We start from the raw sequence: 26656 nt of genomic DNA on the forward strand, positions 1-26656 counted from the left end.
TAATAAGTGATTTCCTTTTAAAGTTAGATCTAACAACAACAAAAATTTGTAGAGACAAAAACAGAGCTCTCCCTGGCCACTCCCACCCCCCGCACCCTCACCCCCCCTCACCGCCATGAATTAAATGTATGTCTTCTAATCAGAAAATTCACCTCTCAGGTAAGCTTCTTGTATGTAAATCGAATTCCGAAATGGGTAAATATACTGTTTCTGAACTTTATCTGGTAAACTTTGAATAAAATTACCCCATTTTAAAAAAAAAAAAGAAAACTATGTATCTCGTGTTCTGAGTCAATGGATGTGTCCTATTGTTCCAGTACCAATTTCATATGCATATTATTAATAAATTGTGAGAAGTTTGGCGCTTTTTAGATTTCCATGAAGAAAAGATAATAATCCTTGCACATATATCGTAAAGTTTATAAAACTAAGATTTGGGATTGGCAGTCGTTCTATATTCTTATATAACATAATTATTTCCTCTTTTTTTAGGGACAACTGTTGTCTAGTTATTTTTAAGATAGGGTGACCAGACGTCCCCGAATTGAGGAGACTGTCCCCGGACAAATTATGTCTCCGGAAGACGGATGGACTGCGCTGCGCCTGTTAAAACACATTCTAACACCTTCAGCACGATCAGCTGTCCAGGGGCGGAGTTACTACTAGCGGTGCAGAAGTGGGATTCAGTGCAGTCAGCAGCACATGCACTGTGAGTGTGTCTGTGTTTTGTTCAGCAAGCGCAGGCAATAACTGTAAACTATGTGAAATGATTTAGACAGAAGCAGAGGTGGCAGTTCTGTAAGCACTGTACTACTATCCAACCAGTGTTTTTACGTTGCAACTTAGCCCCGCCCACCTCGCCTCACTTATGGTTTTGCAGCACGCTAAAACATATCTGTAATCCTGTACCATGCAGGCTTTTAGGGAGAGGAGCTGGCGTTTTGCTTATTCAAACTTCCTAAACTTCTCCCACTGTGCTCTCTCCACACTCAAGCTCAGCTCAGTTAGATCCATATTGCAGGAAAAGATCCCTGAGCTAAGTGATGGATGGTGCACACAGGCAGCAAGAGACACTAGACGTGCAACTGAATGCAAGCTCATTGCTCCCTGGGTCCTTTTGCATCTGCCACCAGCCGGTGAACCCTGCTGCCTCCTGAGCTGTCTGTCACAGTAAGCAGCCAGTGCAATTCAGGAATATTACGTTTTTAAGAAGCTCCTTGCATGCTTTTGTTGGGTAAGTTTGATAAAATTTAAAAAAAATTCTGTGGGGAAGCTCATCATGAGTTATTATCTTTGTGAGTTGTTGAGACAGCTACTGAATGTCAGTGTTACTGCTTGTTTCTGTGAGTGTGTGTGAGACACCTTGTGTTAGAGAGTGAGATCTGTATGGGTTAGTGTAAGAGAAACAATCTGTAGGAAAGAGCATTTTTTGTGTGTGTGGCAGAGAGAGCATCAGTGTGTGACAGTGTGTGAGACAGTGTGTGTGGCAGAGAGAGCATCAGTGTGTGAGACAGTGGTGAGACAGTGTGTGTGACAGTTAGGGTTGCCACATCAGCCATGTTTTCCTGGACACTTATGAGTTACACATGCTGCAGGGTGTGCAGGGAGGAACATGTATTGTGTTTCTGGACAGCACTATTCATATTCCTCCCTGAAGCATGTGTAACTTATAAGTGTTCCGTATTTTAAGGGACGGGTGGCATGACAGTGTGTGTGTGGCAGAGAGCGCATCTGTGTGTGACAGTGTGTGTGGCAGAGAGCGCATCTGTGTGTGGCAGAGAGCGCATCTGTGTGTGGCAGAGAGAGCATCTGTGTGAGACTGTGTGTGTGGCCGAGAGAGCATCGGTGTGAGACTGTGTGTGTGTGACAGTGTGTGTGGCAGAGAGAGCATCTGTGTGAGACTGTGTGACTGTGTGACAGTGTGTGTGTGTGACAGCACTTGTGTGTGAGAGACAGCATGTATGTGTGAGACAGCGTGTTTGTGTGTGTGTGTGAGAGACTGCATGTGTGTGTGTGTGACAGCGAGTGTGTGTGTATGAGCGCATGTGTGTAAGAATTTGTTGGGATATGTCTACCAAATGCTTTCTAAGAAGTATTTTTTTTATCTCACATGGACGGTGAGAAATAACGTAAATCTCGAACAATCACTCCATAAACACATACCAAATACACTGCATATATAATTTGAGGAAAATATGCTAATAAAAGTCTTTTACCATTTGCCAATAAAATGAAAAAAAAAATATGTCCCCGGATTTTATTTTAAAAATCTGGTCACCTTATTTTAAGAGCCAAAAAGAAATTTTGGCCCAGAAGCTGAATACCTTAGGACAGCTCCAGATACAGTGACCAAGATTTGCTCTAGGAAAATTACATCTCTGACAATAAAAGCTTTGATTTTTATTCCATATGCTTAACATGTATGGTGTTACATATGTACAATTAATCAATGTTAGTTGCGATTCCCTCCAGGAAAGTAGAGATGTGGCAAGCCAAGTTCTCACAATGCTTTGGCTTATAGCGTTGTTGTTAATCCCTGGAATGTCTATCGCCCATCTACGTGCCAAAGAATCCAGATTGGATTCCCACTCTCTTTGCAGCAATAGCTTATACCAATAAGAGATGGAGTGCATACCCGCCTGAAAGAGGGAAATCCCTGTCAATAGGCCATCCCAGTTTTTGACAAAAGATGTCTTTCCTTGTATTTAAGAAGTGTCTAACCTGCAGATAACCAAATAAATCTTTATTTATTTTTTTGTTTGGTTGTTTGTTACTGATTTCAAGTTAATTGAGAAAAAAAACGGAGGAAGATCATAATGTTTAGTTCTACAGAATATTTTGTCATTGGTTTAGGGGCATGACTGATTTAACTAACGATGTTGTTGACCTACATGTGCCTTACATTGTAATCTTTATTTTTTCTGGCATATACAACTAAAGTATTGTGCTGTGTTTTTCTTTGTTTTTTCTCACTGATGTAACTTTATGAATGTAAAAAACATTGTGACATAGATGTTCCTCTGTTTCAATGGAATATATATATATATATATATATATATATATATATATAAAGTTAGATCTAACACGTGTTTCTCCAACATTGGTGTGTCCGGTCCACGGCGTCATCCTTACTTGTGGGAATATCTCTTCCCCAACAGGAAATGGCAAAGAGTCCCAGCAAAGCTGGCCATATATTCCCTCCTAGGCTCCGCCCACCCCAGTCATTCTCTTTGCCGTTGCACAGGCAACATCTCCACGGAGATGGTTAAGAGTTTTTTGGTGTTTAAATGGGATTTTATTCCAATCTGTTCGTAGTTCCCAAAAAAGAGGGAACTTTCAGACCAATTTTGGATTTGAAGATCCTAAACAAATTTCTCAGGGTACCATCGTTCAAGATGGAAACCATTCGAACGATTCTACCCACTATCCAGGAAGGTCAATTTATGACTACCGTGGATCTAAAGGATGCGTACCTACATATTCCTATCCACAAAGAACATCATCAGTTCCTAAGGTTCGCCTTTCTGGACAAACATTACCAGTTTGTGGCCCTCCCATTCGGGTTAGCCACTGCTCCAAGGATTTTCACAAAGGTACTAGGGTCCCTTCTAGCGGTTCTAAGACCGAGGGGCATTGCAGTAGTACCTTACTTGGACGACATTCTAATACAAGCGTCGTCCCTGTCAAAAGCAAAGGCTCATACAGACATCGTTCTGGCCTTTCTCAGATCACACGGATGGAAGGTGAACATAGAAAAAAAGTTCTCTGTCTCCGTCAACAAGAGTTCCCTTCTTGGGAACAATAATAGATCCCTTAGAAATGAGGATTTTTCTGACAGAGGTCAGAAAGTCAAAACTTCTAAGCACTTGTCAAGTTCTTCATTCTGTTCCACGTCCTTCCATAGCGCAGTGCATGGAAGTAGTAGGGTTGATGGTTGCAGCAATGGACATAGTTCCTTTTGCACGAATTCATCTAAGACCATTACAACTGTGCATGCTCAAACAGTGGAATGGGGACTATACAGACTTGTCTCCAATGATTCAAGTAGATCAGAAGACCAGAGATTCACTCCGTTGGTGGCTGACCTTGGACCATCTATCCCAGGGAATGAGCTTCCGCAGACCAGAGTGGGTCATTGTCACGACCGACGCCAGTCTAGTGGGCTGGGGCGCGGTCTGGGAATCCCTGAAAGCTCAGGGACTATGGTCTCGGGAAGAGTCTCTTCTCCCGATAAACATTCTGGATCTAAGAGCGATCTTCAATGCTCTCAGGGCTTGGCCTCAGCTAGCAAAGGCCAGATTCATAAGATTCCAATAAGACAACATGACGACCGTTGCGTATATCAATCATCGGGGGAACAAGGAGTTCCCTGGCAATGAAAGAAGTGACCAAAATAATTCAATGGGCGGAGGATCACTCCTGCCACCTGTCTGCGATCCACATCCCAGGTGTGGAAAACTGGGAAGCGGATTATCTGAGTCGTCAGACATTCCATCCGGGGGAGTGGGAACTCCACCCGGAGATCTTTGCCCAAATAACTCAATTATGGGGCATTCCAGACATGGATCTGATGGCGTCTCGTCAGAACTTCAAGGTTCCTTGCTACGGGTCCAGATCCAGGGATCCCAAGGCGACTCTAGTAGATGCACTAGTAGCACCTTGGACCTTCAACCTAGCTTATGTATTTCCACCGTTTCCTCTCATTCCCAGGCTGGTAGCCAGGATCAATCAGGAGAGGGCCTCGGTGATCTTGATAGCTCCTGCGTGGCCACGCAGGACTTGGTATGCAGACCTGGTGAATATATCATCGGTTCCACCATGGAAGCTACCTTTGAGACAGGACCTTCTTGTTCAGGGTCCATTCGAACATCCAAATCTGGTCTCCCTCCAGCTGACGGCTTGGAGATTGAACGCTTGATTCTATCGAAGCGTGGGTTTTCAGATTCTGTGATAGATACTCTGGTTCAGGCCAGAAAACCAGTAACTAGAAAGATTTACCATAAAATATGGAAAAGATATATCTGTTGGTGTGAATCCAAAGGATTCCCATGGAATAAGATAAAAATTCCTAAGATTCTCTCCTTTCTACAAGAAGGTTTGGAGAAAGGATTATCTGCAAGTTCTCTAAAGGGACAGATCTCTGCTTTATCTGTCTTACTACACAAAAGACTGGCAGCTGTGCCAGATGTTCAAGCATTTGTTAAGGCTCTGGTTAGGATCAAGCCTGTTTACAGACCTTTGACTCCTCCCTGGAGTCTAAATCTAGTTCTTTCAGTTCTTCAAGGGGTTCCGTTTGAACCTTTACATTCCATAGATATTAAGTTACTATCTTGGAAAGTTTTGTTTTTGGTTGCTATTTCTTCTGCTAGAAGAGTTTCTGAGTTATCTGCTTTGCAGTGTAATCCGCCCTATCTGGTGTTCCATTCAGATAAGGTTGTTTTGCGTACTAAACCTGGTTTCCTTCCAAAGGTTGTTTCTAACAAAAATATTAACCAGGAATCCAGTTTCAAAGAAGGAACGTTTGTTACACAATTTGGACGTAGTCCGTGCTCTAAAATTCTATTTAGAGGCTACAAAAGATTTCAGACAAACATCTTCTTTGTTTGTTGTCTATTCTGGTAAAAGGAGAGGTCAAAAAGCGACTTCTACCTCTCTTTCCTTTTGGCTTAAAAGCATCATCCGATTGGCTTATGAGACTGCCGGACGACAGCCTCCTGAAAGAATCACAGCTCACTCCACTAGGGCTGTGGCTTCCACATGGGCCTTCAAGAACGAGGCTTCGGTTGACCAGATATGTAAGGCAGCGACTTGGTCTTCACTGCACACTTTTGCCAAATTTTACAAATTTGATACTTTTGCTTCTTCGGAGGCTATTTTTGGGAGAAAGGTTTTGCAAGCCGTGGTGCCTTCCGTTTAGGTAAACTGATTTGCTCCCTCCCTTCATCCGTGTCCTAAAGCTTTGGTATTGGTTCCCACAAGTAAGGATGACGCCGTGGACCGGACACACCAATGTTGGAGAAAACAGAATTTATGCTTACCTGATAAATTACTTTCTCCAACGGTGTGTCCGGTCCACGGCCCGCCCTGTTTTTTTAATCAGGTCTGATGAATTATTTTCTCTAACTAGTCACCACGGTACCATATGGTTTCTCCTATATATTTCCTCCTGTCTGTCGGTCGAATGACTGGGGTGGGCGGAGCCTAGGAGGGACTATATGGCCAGCTTTGCTGGGACTCTTTGCCATTTCCTGTTGGGGAAGAGATATTCCCACAAGTAAGGATGACGCCGTGGACCGGACACACCGTTGGAGAAAGTAATTTATCAGGTAAGCATAAATTCTGTTTTCCTGATCAAAAAATAAATAAATTGTTCTTTGTCTATAGTTTGTAACGTAATTTGTGCAGTGTCCATTACCTTCTGTTATTGCTCCGCACTGGAGCTGTGGTCTTTACAGGAAGGTAAAGGAGCAGATTTTCCTTTGAGGTGTTGCTAAGAGACGCCATACAATAGCTCCAGTCAGTTTATTGCCCATGCTTATCAGAGGATTTCTGCTACAGCAACTGTATGACAGTAGAACTTGTGTTGTAATGGTAGCACCCTTATCTAGGGAAAGATTACATATGTGGCACAGGCTTCAACGTAACTGCTGAAACCTAACACCCCCTAAATGAACCCCAATTACCTAAATTATAAAATATTGAATTACAATTAAAATAAAAAAACTACTTAAAAAAAAAAAAAAACCTAAAATTAAATTAATCGAAAATTACAAAAAAATTTGTAAAAAATTACAAAAAATCATTACAGAAAATAATAAACCAAATTATCAAAAATTAAAAAAAAAATAAACATAATCCCTATGAAAATAATAATAAAAAAAGCCCCCCAAAATAAAAACACACCCTAATCTAATACTAAACAGCTCTTTTGCATTAAAAAAATACTAAGTCCCCCCAACAGTAAAAACCACCACCCACCAAACCCCCCAAAATAAAAATAAAAAACTAACACTAAAAAATCCTAAACTACCCATTGCCCCTAAAGGGGACATTTTTATGGACATTCCACTCTTTTTCAGTGCCCCAATTTCCTAATCTAAAAAAACAAAACAAAAAAAAAGAACTCTAAGCCCCAAATAGGTACTCACTGTTCCTGAAGTCCGGCGGAGAAGGTCCTCTTCCAGGCAGCGGTGAAGTCTTCTTGGAACCGACAATATCTTCCATCTTCATCCAGGACCAAGCCGGAACGGAGATGACCGTGGAACTGAAGACCAGCGACGACTGAGCCATGGAGCGTGGAGGATCCTCTTCGTACGATCACCGCCATACACTGAATATTGAATGCAAGTTATGCGTTTAAATATGGCATCACTTGCATTCTTATTGGCTGATTTGAATCTTCAAATTCAAATCAGCCAATTGGATTTCAGTAGCTCTCATCCTATTGGCTGATTTGAATTTGAAGATTATTCATGGGTGCACTTAATAAGAGAGTGGATAATTAAGGTGAAACCAATAGTGAGCAAAATGTTAACAAAGAAGGAAGAACACTCCTCAGATTGAGACTCTTTCCCTGGAAAGGTCATCAGCATTAAATGGGCGGAGTATGAGGAATGGAGAAGGCGCTATGGGCTCGATTTATCAAGCCGTTCGAAGCATTACGACTTCAGGTTCTCACAAGAGAACTTGCAGTCAGTATTTATCAAGCAGCGGTAATTTGATTAGCTTGCGCGGGCATGGAGCCTTGTGGCACAAGAGCGCAAAATAGATCTTGTGCAAGGGTGAATTCCGCCAATGGAATTCTGCCCGCCAGAGGCGAGCTGCAGCGGACAGGGGTGCATAGGTACGCCGCTGTCACTTGATAAATCAAGCCCTATGGGGTAAAATTTTACATATCTCCAACTCTGTGTACCCAACTTCATGGTTAGCGGGCAGCTGAAGAGTTGAGAGACAGTCTTCACTCAGGAGAGGGGCAGCAAAGCAGGACCGGCCTGTGTCAGAAAAGGTACTTCATCTGTGCAGTCAGAAGGAAGGAGAAGCAGGTCACAGCATATTTACATGCAGTCTACTAAATTTCTTAATAGTCTCTCCAACTTCTCCATCTTCATCAGCTGCAGTAGCCTCTTAGTGTTGTACTATCTGTTATGCACACAATAAATATGGTGTTATATACATTTGCATACATTTACATGAGAAGCATGAGGCGGTTACACATTTACATGAGAAGCATGAGGCGGTTACACATTTACATGAGAAGCATGAGGCGGTTACACATTTACATGAGAAGCATAAGGCGGTTACACATTTACATGAGAAGCATGAGGCGGTTACGCATTTACAGGAGAAACATGAGGCGGTTACACATTTACAGGTGAAGCAGGAGGCGGTTACACATTTACAGGAGAAGCAGGAGGCGGTTACACATTTACAGGAGAAGCAGGAGGCGGTTACACGTTTACATGAGAAACAGGAGGCGGTTACACGTTTACAGGAGAAACAGGAGGTGGTTACACATTTACATGAGACGCAAGAGCAAGTCTTAAATTGGCTACGCAGGGCTGGCTTTTCTCACTGAGTACTTCCCCTAGGCTATCAGAGTTAAAACAAGAGCTGGTCTTTTGTGTACTCGAGAGGAGTAAGATGGGGGAGAGAAGGAGGAGGAAACAGTAGATGTTCTTTTCCTGAACACTTAGAGGGGAGGTGACGATCGACTGGTGTGTATCTTTTTCTCCTTCCTCAACGCATAATTAACACTGTTTTTGCAACCCCTAGAAGAATAAGTAGTGCTGGCTATTGGGCAGCATTGTGTTTTAAAAACTGGGCCTGGCGCATGGGTTTCTGAGCTCAGATATTGACACCACAGTATAATCAAGCCCTGCTCAAGAGTGTGTAGAACATGCAAACATTTTAAAGGAATTGTACAGCATAATCTAGCAAAGTAAATATTGCTTGTTTACTACAATGTTTTGTTTTCATTAATTAAGTTAGGCTGTGTGGATTACATTTTTAGTAAACTTCTGTTCTATCTAGGGACATGTGCTTTTGTTACAAGATAAGATTTGAAGATCTTGTATAACCTGTGCTGTAAACCAAATTAATAATATTCAATCTATAAAACCCTTGTTTTTAAATGTTTGGACTTTAAATATCGCTCCCAGTGACTGGATTTCCTAGATAAGCGGGGGATATAAGCGGGCCTTGTACCAAGTATAGCTCTGGGAACTTCTGATAAAATTACGGACAAGGAAGATTCTGAGTTAGCAATTTTTAGTTTATCTGAGAATACAGAAGACAACAGGATGTCTGTATGAAGTAAAGCAAACCACAACACAGTTCCTTCAATATAAAATGCGCACACACACACATATAATAAAATATATATATATAATTTATGTATGTGTGTGTGTAAGTATTTGAAGAATAACTCATAATCATTTTGTCAGTAACATACAGATCTGTATGCTTTCTGAGATACTTAACCCCTTAATGACCAGACCATTTTTCAATTTTCTTACCCTTAAAGGGACGGTCTACACCAAAAATGTTCTTATTTAAAAAGAAAGATAATCCCTTTATTACCCATTCCCCGTTTTTGCTTTACCAAAAGTTATATTAATATACTTTTTACCTCTGCACCTTGTATCTAAGCCTTTGAAGACAGCCTCCTTGTCTAAGTGCCTTTGACAGACATGCAGTGTAGTCAATCAGTGAAGACTCCTAAATAACTTCACAGGAGTGAGCACAATGTTATCTATATGACACATGTGAACTAGCACAGTCTAACTGTGAAAAACTTTCAAAATGCTCTGAGCTAGGAGGCGGTTTTCAACTGTTTAAAAATCAGTTTGAGCCTAGCTAGGTTTAGCTTTTCAAAAATACCATCAAGGGAACAAAGCAAATTTGATGATAAAAGTAAATTGGAAAGTTGTTTAAAATTGCATGCCCTATCTGAATCATGAAAGTTTAGTTTTGACTTTACTGTCCCTTTAAGGACAAAGGCTATTTTTACATTTCTGCAGTGTTTGTGTTTAGCTGTAATTTTCTTCTTACTCATTTACTGTACCCACACATATTATATACCGTTTTTCTCGCCATTAAATGGACTTTCTAAAGATACCATTATTTTCTTCATATCTTATAATTTACTATAAAAAAAATTATAAAATATGAGGGGAAAAAAGGAAAAAAACACACTTTTTCTAACTTTGACCCCCAAAATCTGTTACACATCTACAACCACCAAAAATCACTGATGCTAAATAGTTTCAAAATTTTGTCCTGAGTTTAGAAATACCAATGTTTACCTTTTTTTCTTTGCTTTTTTGCAAGGTATAGGGAAATAAATACAAGTAGCACTTTGCTATTTCCAACCCACTTTTTTTCAAAATTAGCGCTAGTTACATTGGGACACGGATATCTGTCAGGAATCCCTGAATTTCCCTTGACATGTGTATATATATATATATATATAATTTTTTTTTTTTAGAAGACAACCCAAAGTATTGATCTATGCCCATTTTTGTATATTTCATGCCACTGTTTCACCGCCAAATGCGATCAAATAAAAAAAAAGTTCACTTTTTCACAAACTTTAGGTTTCCCACTGAAATTATTTACAAACCGCTACTGCAATTATGGCACAAATGGTTGTAAATGCTTCTCTGGGATCCCCTTTGTTCAGAAATAGCAGACTTTTATATGGCTTTGGCTTTGCTTTTTGGTAATTAGAAGGCCGCTAAATGCTGCTGCGCACCACACATGTTTTATGCCCAGCAGTGAAGGGGTTAATTAGGGAGCTTGTAGGGTTAATTTTAGCTTTAGTGTAGTAGACAACCCCAAGTATTGATCCAGGCCAATTTTGGTATATTTCATGCCACCATTTCACAGCCAAATGCAAGCAAATAAAACTTTACATTTTTCACAATTTTAGGTTTCTCACTGAAATTATGAATTATGCCCAGCAGTGAAGGGGTTAATTAGGTAGCTTGTAGGGAGCTTGCAGGGTTAATTTTTAGCTTTAGTGTAGAGATCAGCCTCCAACCTGACACATCCCACCCCCTGATCCCTCCCAAACAGCTCTCTTCCCTCCCCCACCCCACAATTGTCCCCGCCATCTTAAGTACTGGCAGAAAGTCTAAATAAAAGGAGGTTTTTTTTTGTTGTTTTTTTTTTAATAAAAATTAATAAAATATATTAGCTGTGATGGATCCCTGATCCCCCCCCCCCCCCCCCCCCCAGCTCTCTAACCCTCCCCAGCTACCTAATTGCTGCCATCTTGGGTACTGGCAAGTTTGCCCCCAAAAACAAAAGTATTTTTTTTTCTTTTGACCTTTTAAACGTTTTCTGTAGTGTAGCAGCCCCCCCCCCACAATACCCTCATCCCCCTCCCAGATCCTTTTATATTTAATTTTATTTAACTTTTTCTCCCTCTAATGATCTCATTGGTGTCAGTGGCTAAAGCATGCGCGCGCGCCCGTGCAGGCCCCCCCACATGCTTCCGGCACCGGATGCCGGGTAGCGATGGGCCGCCAACCTGCCTCCCTGCTACAGTCCGTCCGTCCCACCCACCCACCAACAAACAGCACCATCGCTACCGGTGCAGAGAGGGCCACAGAGTGGCTCTCTCTGCATCGGAGGCTTATAAAAAGGTATTGCAGGATGCCTCCATATCGAGGCATCACTGCAATACCCTGAGGGCTGCTGGAAGCGATTGTGATCGCTTCCAGCACTCTGTTAGTACCAGGTACATCTATTGTCATTAACTGTTTGCATGACGTACCTGGTATGTCAGTTGTCATTAAGGGGTTAAAGGGGCAGTGAACCCAAATTTTTTCTATTGTGATTCAGGTAGAGCATAACATTTTAAGCAACTTTCTAATTTACTCCTATTATACATTTTTCTTTATTCTCTTGGTATCTTTATTTGAAATGCAAGAATGTAAGTTTAGATGCCGCCCCATTTTTTGTGAACAACCTGGGTTGTTCTTGCTGATTGGTGGATAAATTCATCCACCAATAAAAAAAGTGCTGTCCAGAGTACTGAACCAAAAAACCCTTAGATGCCTTCTTTTTCAAATAAAGATAGCAAGAGAATGAAGAAAAATTGATAATAGAAGTAAATTAGAAAGTTGCTTAAAATGTCATGCTCTATCTGAATCACGAAAGAAAACATTTGGGTTCAGTGTCCCTTTAACCAGAGGTCATTCAGTAGGAAACAATGGGTTATTTGGGGAAATCCTGTTTTTATCACAATTGGACTGAGAGAGTAAATATGTATAACCTGAAAATTATAGAAATATCAACATTTAAACGTGCATGGGTTTGTTTGAGTTTTTATATAGAAGCATTGTGCAATATAGTTCCATATTCAAAAATGCTTCTAGTAAAAGTGATAACTGTTTCAGCAGCATACGCACATATGCTACATGAGACTAGATCATTAGCATTTTAACACCATGCTTGCTTAGAGACCTTGCATGAGTATTGTATCAGGGTAACTTAATTTGTGTCATACAAGCTATTGTATGAATGCTGGTACTGGTACATGGGCCTTCAAAGCATATGTGTGTATGCCACTGAAAAGCAGTAATAAAGAAGTATATTGTAAAATGCTTCTATTTAACATTGAAATGCACCCATGTACATATATAGATTGCTGGTTTTATACTACAGCAATATTAAGTACATCTGTGTGTAATTTTAATAATTTATCTATGAAATTAACTTATTTTTTTTTAATTATTATTATTAACTTTGTAAGAAACAGGTTTCTTCACAAAGACTCTCATTCCATTCTATCAGAATGCCAGTCCGTTTGCTTATGGACTTAAAGGGACAGTAAATTATGATTCCCCCGCCCCCCCCCACCACCACCACCACTACAATTGTGCACAATTGGTTACGTCAATGCTATGCTCGCCGTATAAAAAATAAACATGCAAAGCCCATTTCTGATATCACCAGGCTCTCTTTACTTTTTTAAAAACCGACTTGAAGAGGAAAAAAAGGTTATTTCGTAGATAAGGTTATTCAATCACTAGCTGCCCATTCGCACTGTTCACTTCAGTGCTTCCATGCTGGTTAAAGCTGTTATTCAGTGCAGGAGCGCACTACATGCAAAAGAACAGCAAGATCAAGTGGTTTTTGATTAAAGAAAATAACAATTAGTGCCAGGAAGGAGGTCTTGAGGATATCAACTATGGACTTTGCGGAGCTTTACAAATATGTATATCTTTATTTTTTCAGAAAGTGAGCATATCATAAAAGTAAATTATTGTGCACATGCTGCACAATTGTAGTAAAAAAAATACTGCTTATAATGTCCATTTTAAGGACTAATAAATACAATAGATTTGCATAATCAACACATGCATGATAAAAAGACAATGTCATTTTACTTAGTCTGAACTTAAAGGGACAGTAAAGTCAAAATTTAAACGTTCATGATTCAGAGAGAGCATGCAATTTCTCCAACATTGGTGTGTCCGGTCCATGGCGTCATCCATAACTTGTGGGGAATATTCTCTTCCCCAACAGGAAATGGCAAAGAGCACAGCAAAAGCTGTCCATATAGTCCCTCCTAGGCTCCGCCCACCCCAGTCATTCTCTTTGCCGTTGCACAGGCAGCATCTCCACGGAGATGGTGAAGAGTATGTGGTGTTTAGTTGTAGTTTTTTTATTCTACTATCAAGAGTTTGTTATTTTAAAATAGTGCTGGTATGTACTATTTACTCTGAAACAGAAAAAGATGAAGAGTTCTGTTTGTGAGAGGAATATGATTTTAGCAGCAGTAACTAAAATCGTTTGCTGTTTCCACATAGGACTGTTGAGATGAAATAACTTCAGTTGGGGGAAACAGTTGGCAGACTTTTCTGCTTAAGGTATGACTAGCCATATTTCTAACAAGACTGTGTAATGCTGGAAGGCTGTCATTTCCCCTCATGGGGACCGGTAAGCCATTTTCTTAGTCTCAAACAGAATAAAGTGCTTAATATGGGCTATAAAACTGGTAGACACTTTTATGGGCTAGATCGATTGCTTTATTTGGGCATTTTATACAGCTTGATGTTGAAATTCACACTTTATAAACTTTGGGGAACGTTTTTTTTACGTCAGGCACTGGTTAAGACACCTTTCCAGTCAGGAAGGGCCTTCCCCTGTAGTAGGCTGAGCCTCATTTTCGCGCCATTATTGCGCAGTTACTTTTGAGAGCAGGACATGCAGCTGCATGTGTGTGGGTCTGAAAGTAGTTGAAAAGGTTCCTAGAAGGCTTCATTTGGTATCGTATACCCCCCTTGGTTTGGTAAAGTCGCAGCAAAGGCTGTAGCTGGGACTGTAGAGGGGTTAAAACTGTAACCGGCTCCGGTTTCCTCATTTTAAGGGTTAAAGGTCTGAAATTTGGGGTGCAATGCTTTGAATGCTTTAAGACACTGTGGTGAAAATTTGGTTAAATTTGAACAATTCCTTCATAGTTTTTCACATATTCAGTAATAAAGTGTGCCCTGTTTAAAATTTAAAGAGACAGTAACGGTTTTGTTTTAAAATGGTTTTTGTACTTTATTGACAAGTTTAAGCCTGTTTAACATGTCTGTACCTTCAGATAAACTATGTTCTGTATGTATGGAAGCCAATGTGTCTCCCCCTTCAAAATTGTGTGATAATTGTGCCATAGCGTCCAAACAAAGTAAGGACAGTACTGCCACAGATAGTAAAGTTGCCCAAGATGATTCATCAGATGAAGGGAATAGACATAGTTCTACATCATCTCCTTCTGTGTCTACACCAGTTTTGCCCACGCAGGAGACCCCTAGTACTTCCACGTCCTTCCATAGCTCAGTGCATGGAAGTAGTAGGGTTGATGGTTGCAGCAATGGACATAGTTCCTTTTGCGCGAATTCATCTAAGACCATTACAACTGTGCATGCTGAAACAGTGGAATGGGGACTATACAGACTTGTCTCCAGTGATTCAAGTAGATCAGAAGACCAGAGACTCACTCCGTTGGTGGCTAACCCAGGACCACCTGTCCCAGGGAATGAGTTTCCGCAGACCAGAGTGGGTCATCGTCACGACCGACGCCAGTCTAGTGGGCTGGGGCGCGGTCTGGGACTCCCTGAAAGCTCAGGGGCTATGGTCTCGGGAAGAGTCTCTTCTCCCGATAAACATTCTGGAACTGAGAGCGATATTCAATACTCTCAGGGCTTGGCCTCAACTAGCAAAGGCCAGATTCATAAGATTCCAATCAGACAACATGACAACTGTTGCTTACATCAACCATCAGGGGGGAACAAGGAGTTCCCTGGCGATGAGAAAAGTGACCAAAATCATAAAATGGGCGGAGGATCATTCCTGCCACCTATCTGCGATCCACATCCCAGGAGTGGAAAACTGGGAGGCGGATTATCTGAGTCGTCAGACATTCCATCCGGGGGAGTGGGAACTCCACCCGGAGATTTTTGCCCAGTTGACTCAATTATGGGGCATTCCAGACATGGATCTGATGGCGTCTCGTCAGAACTTCAAGGTTCCTTGCTACGGGTCCAGATCCAGGGATCCCAAGGCGACTCTAGTGGATGCATTAGTAGCGCCTTGGACCTTCAACCTAGCTTATGTGTTTCCACCGTTTCCTCTCATTCCCAGGCTGGTAGCCAGGATCAAGCAGGAGAGGGCCTCAGTGATCTTGATAGCTCCTGCGTGGCCACGCAGGACTTGGTATGCAGACCTGGTGAATATGTCATCGGCTCCACCATGGAAGCTACCTTTGAGACAGGATCTTCTAGTACAAGGTCCATTCGAACATCCAAATCTAGTTTCCCTTCAACTAACGGCTTGGAAATTGAACGCTTGATTTTATCTAAGCGTGGGTTTTCGGATTCTGTAATAGATACTCTGATACAAGCCAGAAAACCTGTAACTAGAAAGATTTACCATAAAATATGGAAAAGATATATCTGTTGGTGTGAATCCAAGGGATTCTCATGGAGTAAGATCAAAATTCCTAGGATCCTTTCCTTTCTCCAAGAAGGTTTGGATAAGGGATTATCAGCGAGTTCTCTAAAGGGACAGATTTCTGCTTTATCTGTCTTATTACACAAACGACTGGCAGCTGTGCCTGATGTTCAAGCTTTTGTTCAGGCTTTGGTCAGGATCAAGCCTGTTTACAGACCTTTGACTCCTCCCTGGAGTCTGAATTTAGTTCTTTCAGTTCTTCAAGGGGTTCCGTTTGAACCTCTACATTCCATAGATATCAAGATGTTATCTTGGAAAGTTCTGTTTTTGGTTGCTATTTCTTCTGCTAGAAGAGTTTCTGAGTTATCTGCTTTGCAGTGTAATCCGCCCTATCTGGTGTTCCATTCAGAAAAAGGTTGTTTTGCGTACTAAACCTGGTTTCCTTCCAAAGGTTGTTTCCAACAAGAATATTAACCAGGAAATAGTTGTGCCTTCTTTGTGTCTGAATCCAGTTTCAAAGAAGGAACGTTTGTTACACAATTTAGATGTAGTTCGTGCTTTAAAGTTCTATTTAGAAGCAACAAAGGATTTCAGACAAACGTCTTCTCTGTTTGTCGTTTATTCTGGCAAGAGGAGAGGTCAAAAAGCTACTGCTACCTCTCTTTCCTTTTGGCTGAAAAGCATCATCCTATTGGCTTACGAGACTGCCGGACGGCAGCCTCCTGAGCGCATCACAGCTCACTCTACTAGGGCTGTGGCTTCCACATGGGCCTTCAAGAATGAGGCTTCTGTTGATCAGATATGTAAGGCAGCGACTTGGTCTTCCCTGCACACTTTTGCCAAATTCTACAAATTTGATACTTTTGCTTCTTCGGAGGCTATTTTTGGGAGAAAGGTTTTGCAAGCCGTGGTGCCTTCCGTTTAGGTAACCTGATTGGCTCCCTCCCTTCATCCGTGTCCTAAAGCTTTGGTATTGGTTCCCACAAGTTATGGATGACGCCGTGGACCGGACACACCAATGTTGGAGAAAACAGAATTTATGCTTACCTGATAAATTACTTTCTCCAACGATGTGTCCGGTCCATGGCCCGCCCTGGTTTTTTAATCAGGTTTGATGAATTTCTTTAACTACAGTCACCACGGCACCCTATAGTTTCTCCTGTTTTTTTCTCCTGTCCGTCGGTTGAATGACTAAGGTGGGCGGAGCCTAGGAGGGACTATATGGACAGCTTTTGCTGTGCTCTTTGCCATTTCCTGTTGGGGAAGAGAATATTCCCCACAAGTTATGGATGACGCCGTGGACCAGACACACCGTTGGAGAAAGTAATTTATCAGGTAAGCATAAATTCTGTTTTTAAACAACTTTCCAATTTACTTCTGTTTTCAAATTTGCTTCCTTCTATTGGTATCTTTTATTGAAGAGTAAAACTAGGTAGGCTCATAAGAGCTCAGGAGTGTACACGTGTCTTAAGTACTCTATGGCAGCAGTGGTTTGCAACATTGTATAACAAAGCTACAAATAATGTGGCAAAATACTGCTGCTATAGAGTACTAAAGACACGTGCACCCTCCTCAGCACTTACGAGCCTACCTACTTTTACTCTTCAATAAAAGATAGAAAGCGAACAAAGCAAATTTGTTAACAGAAGTCAATTTGAAAGTTGTTTAAAATTGCATGCTATCTCTGAATCAAGAAAGTTTAATTTTGACTTTACTGTCCCTTTAAAATTAGTAGTAGATTTATTTATTTTTTCTGAAAAATGTCAGTTATGTCTATTTCCACTCCTCCTGCATCATGTGACAGCCATTAGCCAATCAAAAAAGCATAAACATATTCTGTGAATGCTTGCAGATGCTCAGCAGGAGAAAGCGTGCATATAAAAAGACTGCTCATTTTGTTAATGGAAGGGAATTGGAAAGTTGTTAAATTGTCTGCTCTATCTGAATCATGAAAGTTTAATTTTGACTTGAGTGACCCTTGAGTGTGGAAATGAACCCTGTATATACTGAACTATTTCTGCCCCTTTGCTGAGATGTTTTGCCATTTTTCAGTGAGAAACCCACACACAATATAAATAAGTAGTGCACGTTTTTTTTTTTTTTTTTGTCTAAACTCTATAGTAAAAAGGAAGGGTTATCCTCATATAATTAAGGTCTTTTCAGTATAGTTTTGTAACTTTGCTTTGCACATGGGACTCCCATGTGCTTCTATGCAAATAAATGGACATTATTAATGGTAGGTGGTCACTATTACCACAGTGATCACCTGGCTATTAAAACTTGTATAGAGGCTTTATTTTAAAGAAGGAGTTTAAAACAAGGGGTTAAAAAAAATGTGCTTAAACTTTAACTTTCCTTTTAGTGATATAGTGGTGGGAACCCCCTTAAGACTTGTTGTTATCTTGTATATTATGTTTTGCACAGTTTTTAACCCTCCCCGGACCCTGAACATTTTTTCTGATGGATTGGAGTTGGGCCCTGTGTGAGCACTTTCCCTACCTTGCTCAGGCCTCCTCAAACAATATTTATGGTTTTTCTGACTCAACTGGGAACTTGATTCTTGATTCTACTGCATTTATGTAATTTAGCATTCTCTTATTTTCATTGAATTTGTCAAATCTTTATTTTCTTTTAAATCTCCTGATTTCCTTGTATTTAACCTAACAACTATCTATAATTCTTTGATTGTTTTACTTATTTTCACTTAAACTTAAGAAATAGCAGCAGATAAATGTATTGATTGTACTTAATCTTTTTCTGTTTCTCCAGTTCCAGACTATGAACTATGTAGGGCAGTTTCTGGTTACAGTGAGGGACCTGTACAAAGGTATTAACCAGGCTACCCTATCCGGCTGCATTGATGTCATTGTGGTCCGTCAGCAGGATGGCACCTACCTGTGCTCACCTTTCCATGTCCGGTTCGGGAAGCTTGGAGTTCTACGTTCGAAGGAAAAAGTGGTACGTGTGTAGTGTCTCTATTATAGGTCACTTGTCAGCTAAAAAAATATTTGGGGGTATTTCTTTCTATTTTTAATGATTTTTAAAATTTTCAGCTGCCCTTTTTTATTTTTAAAAATACATATTCTTGATGGGACTGCTGGTACCAAACTTGATTATTTCTTACTGGCCTTTCAGTTTTCTTGTGAGTCATTAATACAAAATAAATTAAATCTTCATCACTGGATATATATGTTGGGCTACATAATGACACAGGTTAAGACAGATACTTCTGGCCATATAGTGTATATGGACAACTGACTATCACACCTATATGAACTTGTTGGCATTCCATTACAAAACCATGGGCATTAATATGTTAACACCTCTTTGTGTGTATAACAGCTGTCACTCTTCTGGGAAGGCCTTCCATAGGATTTTGGAGTTTGTCTGAGGGAATTTGTGCCCATTTATCCAAAAGAGCATTTACAAGCTCAGGCAATGATGTTGGACAAGAAGGTCTGACTGTCAGTCTGCGTTCCAATTCATCCCAAACATTGAGGTCAGCGCTTTGTGCAGGCCACTTGAGTTCCTCCGCATCAAACTGGTCAAACCATGTCTTCATGGACTGTACTTAGTACACAGGGGCACAGTCATGCTGGACCCAGAAAAGGCCTTCCCCCAAACTGTTGCCATAAAAGTTGGAAGCAGCCAATTGTATAAAATGTCTTTGTATACTTTAGTAATAAAGGGACAGTCTAGTTGAATTTTTTTTTTATTGTTTAAAAAGGTAGATAATTCCTTATGCATAACCTACACTGTTATATTAATATACTTTTACCTCTGTTATTACCTTGTATCTAAGCCTCTGTAGACTGCCCCCTTATCTTAGAACATTTTACAAACTTGCATTTTAGCCAATTAGTGCTAGTTCCTGCATAACTCCACGGGAGTGAGCACAGTGATATCTATATTGCGCACACATAAACTAGCACTGCATGTGAAAAGCTAATAAAATGCACTGAGGTAAGAGGTGGCCTGCAAGGGCTTAGAAACAGACAGAGATTTAGAGGTTATAAAGTATATTAATATAACAATGTTGGTTGTGCAAAACTTGGGAATGGGTAGTAAAGGCGTTTATCTATCTTTTTTTTAAAAAAAAAAAATCAAATAGACCCTATATGTCCCTTTTTAATATGACCCATAACTAAGGGAACTAGCTCAAACCTTGAAAAACAGCGCCAGACCTTTATCCCTTCTCCACCAATCTTTACAGTAGGCACTATGCATTCTGATAGGTAGCATTCTCCTGGCATCTGCCACACCCTGATTTTTCCATCAGACTACCAGACAGTGAAGTGAGATTCATCGCTACAAATCTCGCTTTTCCACTGCTGCAGAGTCCAGTGGCGGTTTCCTTCACACCACTCCAGCTGACGCTTGGCATTGCACATGTTGATGTGAAGCTTGTGTACAGCTGCCTGGCCATTGAAATACATTTCATGAGGCTCTCAATACAGTTCTTGTGCTGATGTTGCTTTAATGTGCAGTTTGGAACGCTGCAGTGTGTGATGCAACAGTTTTTTTTCTTTTTTCTATGTGCTACATGGGGACTTTATACACTCATTTTTTCTTTGCATAAATGTTTTGTAGATCTATTTATATAGCCCATAAAGTTTTTTTCTTTTTTTTTAAATGTATAGTTTTGCTTATTTTTAAATAACATTGCTCTGATTTTCAGACTCCTAACCAAGCCCCAAAGTTTTATGAGAATACCGACGGCTACCTACTCCAGCTTGCTCCTGTTTGTGTAAAGGGTCTTTTCATATGCAAAAGAAGGGGGAGGGGGAGTGTCTTATTTCCCACTTGCAGTGTGTTTTCCAGCTACCTTTTCAACAGAGCTAAACTGAGAGCTTCTAAGTAAGGTATTAAACAGTTTTATACTGGATTTTTGTATCCGTATCTGTGCATCTTATTCTTTATAGTAGTGTCTATTCATGCAGTTATATGAAAATGAGTGTATACTGTCCCTTTAAGCACTTGATGGCCCCATCGTGTAAGTTTACATGGGCTACCAGTTTGTGCTGGGCTGTTGCTCCTAGATGCTTCCACTTCATAACAATAGCAGACATTTCATTAACTTATTTGTGGCAATAGTGACATTCTATAACAGAGCCACGTTTAAACAAGCTCTTCAGTACGACCCATTGTACTGCCAATGTTTGTCTATGGAGAGTTTATGGTTATGTGCTGAATTTTATGCACCTATTAGCAACAGGTGTGGTTGAAACACCTGAAGAATTAGTAGGGGTGTCACATACATTTGGCCATATAATGTACATAAAATATACTAAATTAAATAAAAATGATTTTTATTCATAAAGGAGGAGGAAAACCCTGCTCTTTACCTGCTTACATTAAATATAAACATTAAAAAAATATTTTTTGCATGTAAACACGTTGTTAGCTGAGCTGTTAAAACTGATTTAGAGTTTAACAGAATATGTATGTTTGTACACAACTGAACCCCAGTGACATATTGCTCTCTGGCTTAAATGGACAGCCCATACAACTCTGTATCACAAACATATGCTTAACTCCATATTTACTTTTTGTCTTTTGGGTTGTTTTACAAACCTGTAGGCCTTTTGGTTTCTCACCTATGGTATATACGTAGTACTGTATGTTGCCAAATCCAAGTGTAGAAATAATACTGCTGTTCTAACACTTCTTTAAATGAAGTGACCCAATGTGGTACATAATCTTAACTAAAACAAAAAAATATTCTAGTAAACATAATGAGGAATACTTGAGCAAGTGAGCTTTGTTTGTTCAGGTGTCACACACCTACATATACACACAGAAGCACATACACTGCACCCTATTTGTACACGCTGTAAAGATCCAAAGAGCAAAGTGTTTCTCTGCTTCAGCAGTCACCTACACTGATTAGTTCTATGGGTGGACCACATAAAGACCATGATGCAACACATGACATTGTGAAGGATAGCTCTATAAAGTATGTAGCAAATAAAAATCTGGGACTTTTTTTTATCAGCAATAAATACCTTTAAGCCTTTCCTTTATGCATCAAATGCTATTTCAAGAGTAAGAGAGAGTGCCCAATGGGGCTTGCACCATACTGCATTGGTTTAATGTTACAACTTTAAAGAAAGAGATTCACTATTGTTTAATACATTAACCATCTCTAGGTTTTGTGTAAAATTCTGCTTTTCACACTCCCCATAGGAGGTCAAAAAACAAATTCTGTAACCTGCAAATGTTGCAAATCATGTAACTGGTTTAGGCAATTTGCAGCATTTAGAAATCCTATGTTACATACTTTGCCTCTCTTGGCAGTATGGGATAAAGCACACATTTAATACTAAAGTGAGAGCTGTTTAAAGGGACATGAAACACAAATTTTTTCTAGCATGATTCAGACAAGAGTATACAATTTCAAAAAAAGTTTCCAATTTATGTCTATTATCAAATTTTCTTTGTTCACTTGTTATTCTTTGTTGAAGAGATATCTAGATCAGTAGAAGGCACACTCCTGAACTTACCTTCCTGCTTTTTAACATAGGATAACTAGAAAACTAAGAAAATGTTATAATAGGAGTAAATTGGAAAGTTATTTAAAATGGTATGCTTTATCGAAATAAGAGAAAACATTTTTTGTCTCCAAGTTTGTTATAAATCCAAATATACGTCAAACGTTTATTAAATTTGTAACATTAAACACTAGTAGCGGGTTAGCTGAAAAACGGAAGTGACGTCCATCTGACTATGTAGCGGCATCTTTTTTTGACCATTAATTCCACTTTAACCTAATCGTCATAGTTTTTTCTTTTAGTCTTTTATTTTGTTTTTATTGGGGCTGTCCAATTTTTAATTTACGAATTTAATAAACGTTTTTGACATATTTGGATTTGTAACTAACTTGGGGACATTTTTTAGCAGCTTTACTGCTACAATAGAAAAGCTGATTCAATTTACATCTCCACACACTTATACTAAGTAACAACTTGGTTTTCAACTAATGTTTAAAGGGATAGTCTAGTCAAAAATAAACTTTCATGAATCAGAGCATGCAATTTTAAGCAACTTTCTAATTTACTCCTATTATCACATTTTCTTCCTTCTCTTGGTATCTTTATTTAACAAAGCTGGAAAGTAAGCTTAAAGGGATAGTAAACCCCACAATTTTCTTTTATGATTCAGATAGAACATACAATTTTAAACAACTTTCCAATTTAATTCTATTATCAAATTTTCTTCATTCTCTTGTTATCAATTGCTGAAGGGACTGCATTGCACTACTGATAGGAAGCTGAAAAACAAAATGTATGCTTACCTGATAAATTTCTTTCTTTCTTGACACAGTGAGTCCACGGATCATCTAATTACTATTGGGAATATCACTCCTGCCCAGCAGCTGTTAAATATCACCTCCCTTCCCTCCAACCCCAGTCATTCGACCAAAGCAAAGGAGAGAAAGGAAGCAACAAGTTGCAGAGGTGTCTGAAGTTTATAAAAAAAACAAAAAACAAACCCTGTCCTAAAGAAAACAGGGCAGGCCGTGGACTCACCGTGTCAAGAAATAAATAAATTTATCGGGTAAGCATAAATTTTGTTTTCTTTCTAATGACATGGTGAGTCTGCGGATCATCTAATTACTATTGGGAATTAATACCCAAGCTAGAGGACACAGATGATAAGGGAGGGACAAGACAGGGAACCTAAATGGAAGGCACCAGTGCTTGAAGAACCTATATCCCAAAAGAAGCCTCAGCTGAGACAAAAGTATCAAATTTATAGAATTTAGAAAAAGTGTGAAGAGAGGACCAAGTTGCAGCCTTGCAAATCTGTTCATAGAAGCTTCATTTTTGAATGCCCAGGAAGAGGAAACAGCCCTCATAGAATGAGCCGTAACTCTCTCAGGAGGCTGCTGTCCTGTTTCATAGGCCAAGGGAATGAAACTCTTCAGCCACAAAGAAAGAGAAGTAGCCACCACAAACAGAGCAGAAGACTGATGAAAATCCTTAGTCGCCTGTAAATAGAATTTCAATGCAAGCATAACGTCCAGATTGTGCAGCAGACATTCCTTCTGAGAAGAAGGGTTAGGACACAAGGAAGGAACAACAATCTCCTGATTTAATGTTCTGGTCTGAAACCACTTTAGGGAGAAACCCTAACTTAGTACGCAAAACTAACTTATCAGAATGAAAAATAAGGTAAGGAGACTCGTACTGTAATGCTGAGAGCTCTGAAACTCTACAAGCAGACAAAATAGCAACAAGAAAGAAAACCTTCCAAGATAACTTAATATCTAAGGAATGCATAGGCTCAAACGGAGCCTGTTGAAGAACTTTAAGAACTAGATTAAGACTCCAGGGAGGAGTAACCGGCTTAAACACAGGCCTGATTCTGACCAAGGCCTGACAGAACGATTGCACGTCTGGTACATCCGCCAGACGTTTATGTAACAAAATAGACAAGGCAGATATTTTACCCTTTAGGGAGCTTGCCGATAAACCCTTCTCCAAACCCTCTTGGAGAAAATGACAAAATTCTAGGAATCAGAACTCTACTTCATGAGTAGCCTTTGGATTCACACCATTGCCAATATTTACATCATATCTTATGGTAAATCTTTCTAGTCACAGGCTTACGAGCCTGAATCATGGTCTCAATGACCGACTCTGAAAATCCACGCTTAGATAAAATTAGGTGTTCTCTGAAGCAGTCAGCTTCAGTGAAACTAGATTTGGATGAAGCCTTGAAGTAGAAGGTCCTTCCTCAATGGAAGTCTCCAAGGTGGAAGAGATGACATCTCCACCAGGTCTGCATACCAGATCCTGCGAGGCCACGCCGGCGCTATGAGGTATTCAAGACTGAAATTACTAGGTACCACCAGAGCGTCTATCAGTACCGCCTGAGGATCCCTTGACCTCGACCCCTTACCTTGGAAACTTGTCATTCTGCCAAGATGCCATGAGATCCAGCTCCGGCTGTCCCCATTTGAGAATCAAGCTGTAAAACACTTCCGGATGGAGTTCCCACTCCCCCAGGTGAAAGGTCTGTCTGCTCAGAAAATCTGCTTCCCAGTTGTCCACTCCTGGGATGTGGATCGCCAACAGGCAGCAGTCGTGGGACTCCGCCCACTGAATTATCTTGGCTACCTCTGCCATGGCCAAGAAACTCTGAGTTCCCCCCTGATGGTTGATGTAAGCCACTGAAGTTTGTTGTCCGACTGGAACCTGATAAACCGAGCCAAAGCTAACTGAGGCCAGGCCAGAAGAGCATTGAAGATTGCTCTCAGCTCCAGAATGTTTATGGGTAAAACAGACTCAGACCGAGTCCATGTCCCCTGAGCTTTTAGAGAGCCCCAGACTGCTCCCCATCCCAGTAGGCTGGCGTCCATTGTCACAATCATCCAGGTGGGTCTGCGGAAGCAGGTTCCCTGGGAGAGATGATCCTGAGACAAACACCAAAGAAGAGAATTCCTTGTCTCCTGCTCCAGATGTAATCGTGGAGATAGATCCGCATAATCTCCATTCCACTGCCTGAGCATGCATAACTGCAGAGGCCTGAGATGGAAACGGGCAAACGGGATGATGTCCATGGCTGCTACCATCAGACCGATTTACCTCCATACATTGAGCCACTGATGGCCGAGGAGAGGACTGAAGTGCTAGACAGGAATAAAAAATCTTTGATTTCCTGACTTCTGTCAGAAAAATTTTCATTGATAAGGAATCTATTATGGTTCCCAATAAAACTACCCTTGTAGTTGGAACTAAGGAACTTTTTTCCAAATTCATCTTCCATCCATGAGATCGCAGGAAGGATAACATTTCCGTGTGGGAATTTGCTTGTTGAAAGGATGGTGCCTGAACCAGAATGTCGTCCAGATAAGGTGCCACTGCAATGCCCCACAATCGGAGCACCGCCAACAGAGATCCCAGGACCTTTGAGGAAAATTCTGGGAGCTGTGGCAAGGCCGAATGGAAGAGCCACAAACTGGAAGTGTTTGTCTAGAAATGCAAACCTCAGAAACTTGTGATGATCCCTGTGGATGGGAACATGCAGGTACGCGTCTTTTAAATCTACCGTTGTCATAAATTGAGCCTCTTGAACCAAGGGAAGAATAGAGCAAATAGTTTTCATCTTGAAGGACGGTACTCTGAGGACTTTGTTTAGACTTTTGAGATCTAAAATTGGTCTGAAGGTTACCTCTTTTTTGGGAGCCACAAACAGATTGGAGTTGAACCCCAGACCCTGTTCCTGCATTCGGACAGGAACTATTACTCCCTGGTCGGAAAGGTCCCGAACACCTCTCTTTTTATCTGGTCTACAGTTAATCTTGAAAGCAGAAACCTGCCCCTGGGAGGAAAAGTCTTGAACTCTAGCTTGTATCCCTGGGACACGATGTCCACCGCCCAGGGATCCTGAACATCCCAAGCCTGAGCGAAGAAGGAAAGTCTGCCCCCTACAAGATCCGGTCCCGGATCGGGGGCAGGCCCTTCATGCTGCTTTTGAGTCAATAGCGGGCTTCTTGGATTGTTTTCCTATGTTCCAAGATTGGTTTGGCCTCCAGGAAGGCTTGGACTTTTCCTGCTTGGAAGAAGGAGAGGAAGGCTTACTCTTGAAGTTTCAAAAGGAACGAAAATTACTCTGACGTCCCTTCTGCTTATTCCTCTTGTCCTGAGGGAGGAAATGGCCCTTTTCTCCCATAATGTCAGAAATTATTTCCGTCAAACCCGGC

At 40.6% G+C, this 26656-nt stretch overlaps 1 protein-coding gene across 4 annotated transcripts in view; it reads left to right on the forward strand.

Annotated features, from left to right (window-relative positions):
• The window catches only part of LOC128643579 (phosphatidate phosphatase LPIN2), a 212554-nt gene that overhangs the window by 50658 nt on the left and 135240 nt on the right, over positions 1 to 26656 (forward strand). For 3 of the 4 annotated variants that reach the window (XM_053696421.1, XM_053696419.1, XM_053696422.1), the window contains one exon: positions 18718 to 18906. In XM_053696421.1, the coding sequence (XP_053552396.1) occupies positions 18727 to 18906 (180 nt within the window). In that variant the 5' untranslated portion in view covers positions 18718 to 18726. Of the gene's footprint in view, positions 1 to 492; positions 710 to 18717; positions 18907 to 26656 lie in introns of all 4 variants that reach the window. The other variant, XM_053696420.1, reaches the window with a different exon arrangement.

The sequence above is a fragment of the Bombina bombina genome, unplaced genomic scaffold, assembly GCF_027579735.1.
Source record: "Bombina bombina isolate aBomBom1 unplaced genomic scaffold, aBomBom1.pri scaffold_565, whole genome shotgun sequence".
Classification (NCBI taxonomy): Eukaryota; Metazoa; Chordata; class Amphibia; order Anura; family Bombinatoridae; genus Bombina; species Bombina bombina.